Below are 2,880 nucleotides of genomic sequence, written 5' to 3' on the forward strand. Positions count from 1 at the left end.
TTTGGATTGTGGGAGGAAACCGGAGAACCTGGAAGAAACCCACGCAGACACGGGGAGAACATGCAAACTCCACACAGAGAGGACCCCGGTCACCCAGCCGGGGAATCGAACCAAGGCTACCCACCGTGCCGCCTCTTGACAAAGTCATTACAGGAAGTAATGAAAAAGCCTGATGCCAAAGATGCCAAAGACATTTTTATGGTAATTTTGAGAGAAGCTTGTGGCCTATAGTGTATTAGTAAATGTATTTTAAGATGTACAGGCAGGAGAGGAGCGAGGCAAACCAGCTCCCAGATCTACCACTAGGTTATCACTGTCAAGCCTGCACACAAAAACTCAGACGACGTGCAGGTTTGCAGGTCATTTTGCATAATTATTCGCTTTTTGATGGTGAAAGACGACACTAGAGCCTTTTAACACCCAGCTGACTGTACAGCGTCTCACTTGTCCACTACCAGAATGCTAAAATACGCTAACAGTTCACGTGTACTTTGGTCCGTCTTAATCCACTTTCTCTGAATCGGTCAGAACACACGCACTGGCAAGAAGACATTGTTTTTATCATCATTTTATTTGGGATAAAATAGAGAACACATTTTCTTAATGTGGATAAAAGACAACTTCAGGTTAGCATGAACCTAGCTTTACAGGAACCATGACACGGCTCTTGCAACGGCTCCCCCTACAGCCCCTCCTACAGACGCCACAACCGTTGTAGCTGCGCCAGACAAGCCGGCTGCTCCTAAAAAACAAGGAAAATACCCAGTGAATTACAGGTATTACAGAAGCCCTGTACTGCACTGTACTGCGCTGTACTGTACTGCACTGTACTGCGCTGTACTGTACTGCACTGTACTGCGCTGTACTGTACTGTATGTAGTGGTAAATATATAGTAAACATGTGTTTGTCTATGTAAAGAGTAATAAATACCAGAATATAACGCTAAAAAGTTCAGTACTAAGTAAAAAAACTACACTCAGTATTCAGTTTTATGTAAATTTCAGATGCAGTAGATATTGACTAAATTTAAAAAACCCTTGTGTTGTTTTAAGCCGGCCAGCTCGCTAAGAAAGCCTGCTTTCTGAAAAACCCTCCTGCCATCTTACCAACAGACTGCAGGACGGCAACAGCACTGCCAGCCGCCACCCCCCCGCCATTAGCCACAGCCGCGGCGGACATCATCCAGGAGGCGGCGGATCCTGCGGCTATGCCACCAGCGGTGAAACCCGCCGCTGACACCACAACTGGGGTTAACGCCACTGTCCCAACTTCAGACACACAGAAGGATCCTATTTAGCCTCATCGCTTTCACTCAGCTCTCAACAAGCAGCAGTCAGAAACCTGATTTACTAAAATTCCCCGTAACAATCAGCCAAGAACGTCTGGTGTCTGAAGTCTGCCTTTATAGGTCTGTACTGGCGTTAATGTAACACCTAACTTCCCCCAAACAGAGTTAGACTAGATTAGACTAGATTAGATTAGATTACATTAGATTAAGTGACTCTTATTAGTCCCAAAACGGAAAAGCAGGGACACTTCCACAGTATCCCTAACCTCCTCTTTACTGCACTTTACTTTAGTTTTAACCTTCTCTACATCGACTACAGCAGCTGAAACTTACATTTCTAACTTATATTATTTTAATTACCATTTCGTGTTTACATCTATCTGGCCACCCGTCGCTGGTTGCCAGGTAACAGACACAACAGTTGACTGTCGACTTCGACTGAGTAGGTTAAAGTGTTCTGTCTTGAGATAAAACGCTGTAAAATAAGACGAAACTCCTGGATTAAGATCAGATTTGCTCCTGCGAATTTGTGAAAAATCTTATGTTGACTTGTCAGATGTGACGGGACGTTTCTGTAACACGGGCCCTGCACTGGCCGCTCCGACGTTACTGTCTTTCAGCACATCTACCGTAAATGTGAAGACCCTAACAGACACAGCCAGACGAGCACAGATACAGCCCACCTGCTCCTGCTGCCACTCCTACAACGGTCGCTGTTCAAGGGAGAAGAATAAGCGACGTTAACAAACTTCAAGCGACGTACATGCAAAAACTAAATCAATGCACAGAAAACAGCAGGTTTAAGCTGCTTACTCCAGTCCATCGTTGCTTGTGATCTTGACTCCCGCGCCTGTGAAACCTAACGTTACTGAACGAGCAGAAGGGTCGAGCTCTTCCAGAGAAACGAAAGTGAAGTCTGAAAGGCGTCAGCAGGAACCGAGTTAATCCTCCCCTGTGGCGTTTTCACTGGTCTAGGCCGCCGCAGTGTTGCCAACTCTTCAGTAAGGAAAGTCGCTGTTGGCTGTCCGAAAAGTCGCTAGAAGTCGCCGGGTGACGTCATGGCCTAATTTGCATAATCTATGTTTTTGAAGCTGTAAAGGAAAAACGATGTGTGAAGATGCGAGGAGTAGAGGTCGTAAAGGTGGATGACTCCAAATATCTTGGGTCAACCATCCAGAGCAGTGGACAGAGCAAAAAAGAGGTGATGAAGATGGTGCAGGCAGGATGGAGTGGGTGGAGACGTGTGTCAGGGCTGATCTGTGACAGAAGGATAGCAGCAAGAGTGAAAGGGAAGGTTAACAAGACAGTAGTGTGTCCTGCTATGATGTTTGGTTTGGAGACTGTGGCTCTGTCTAAAAGACAGGAGGCTGAGCTGGAGGTGGTGGAGATGAAGATGCTGAGATTTTCGTTGGGAGTGAGAAGATTAGAAATGAGCAGATCAGAGGGACAGTGAAGGTGGAGCAGTTTGGAGATAAAGCCAGAGAGGCCAGGTTGAGATGGTTTGGACATGTGTTGAGGAGGAATAGTGGATATGTTGGGCAAAGAATGTTGGAGATGGAGCTGCTGGGCAGAAGAAGAAGAGGTAGACCTC

General features: G+C 46.2%; 1 protein-coding gene across 1 annotated transcript; it reads right to left on the reverse strand.

Moving 5' to 3' along the window:
* Window positions 1–552: 552 nt before the first annotated feature.
* Window positions 553–2,185, reverse strand: LOC119263469 (interferon alpha-inducible protein 27-like protein 2A). Its single transcript, XM_037538450.1, has 4 exons — window positions 2,103–2,185; window positions 1,973–2,002; window positions 1,108–1,269; window positions 553–742 (listed from the first exon to the last, which is right to left on the reverse strand). Exons 1-4 carry the CDS (start codon window positions 2,110–2,112, stop codon window positions 645–647), a joined length of 300 nt encoding a protein of 99 aa, XP_037394347.1. The 5' UTR covers window positions 2,113–2,185; the 3' UTR covers window positions 553–644.
* Between the last annotated feature and the right edge of the window lie 695 nt (window positions 2,186–2,880).

This window comes from Pygocentrus nattereri, chromosome 5 (assembly GCF_015220715.1).
Source record: "Pygocentrus nattereri isolate fPygNat1 chromosome 5, fPygNat1.pri, whole genome shotgun sequence".
NCBI lineage: Eukaryota > Metazoa > Chordata > Actinopteri > Characiformes > Serrasalmidae > Pygocentrus > Pygocentrus nattereri.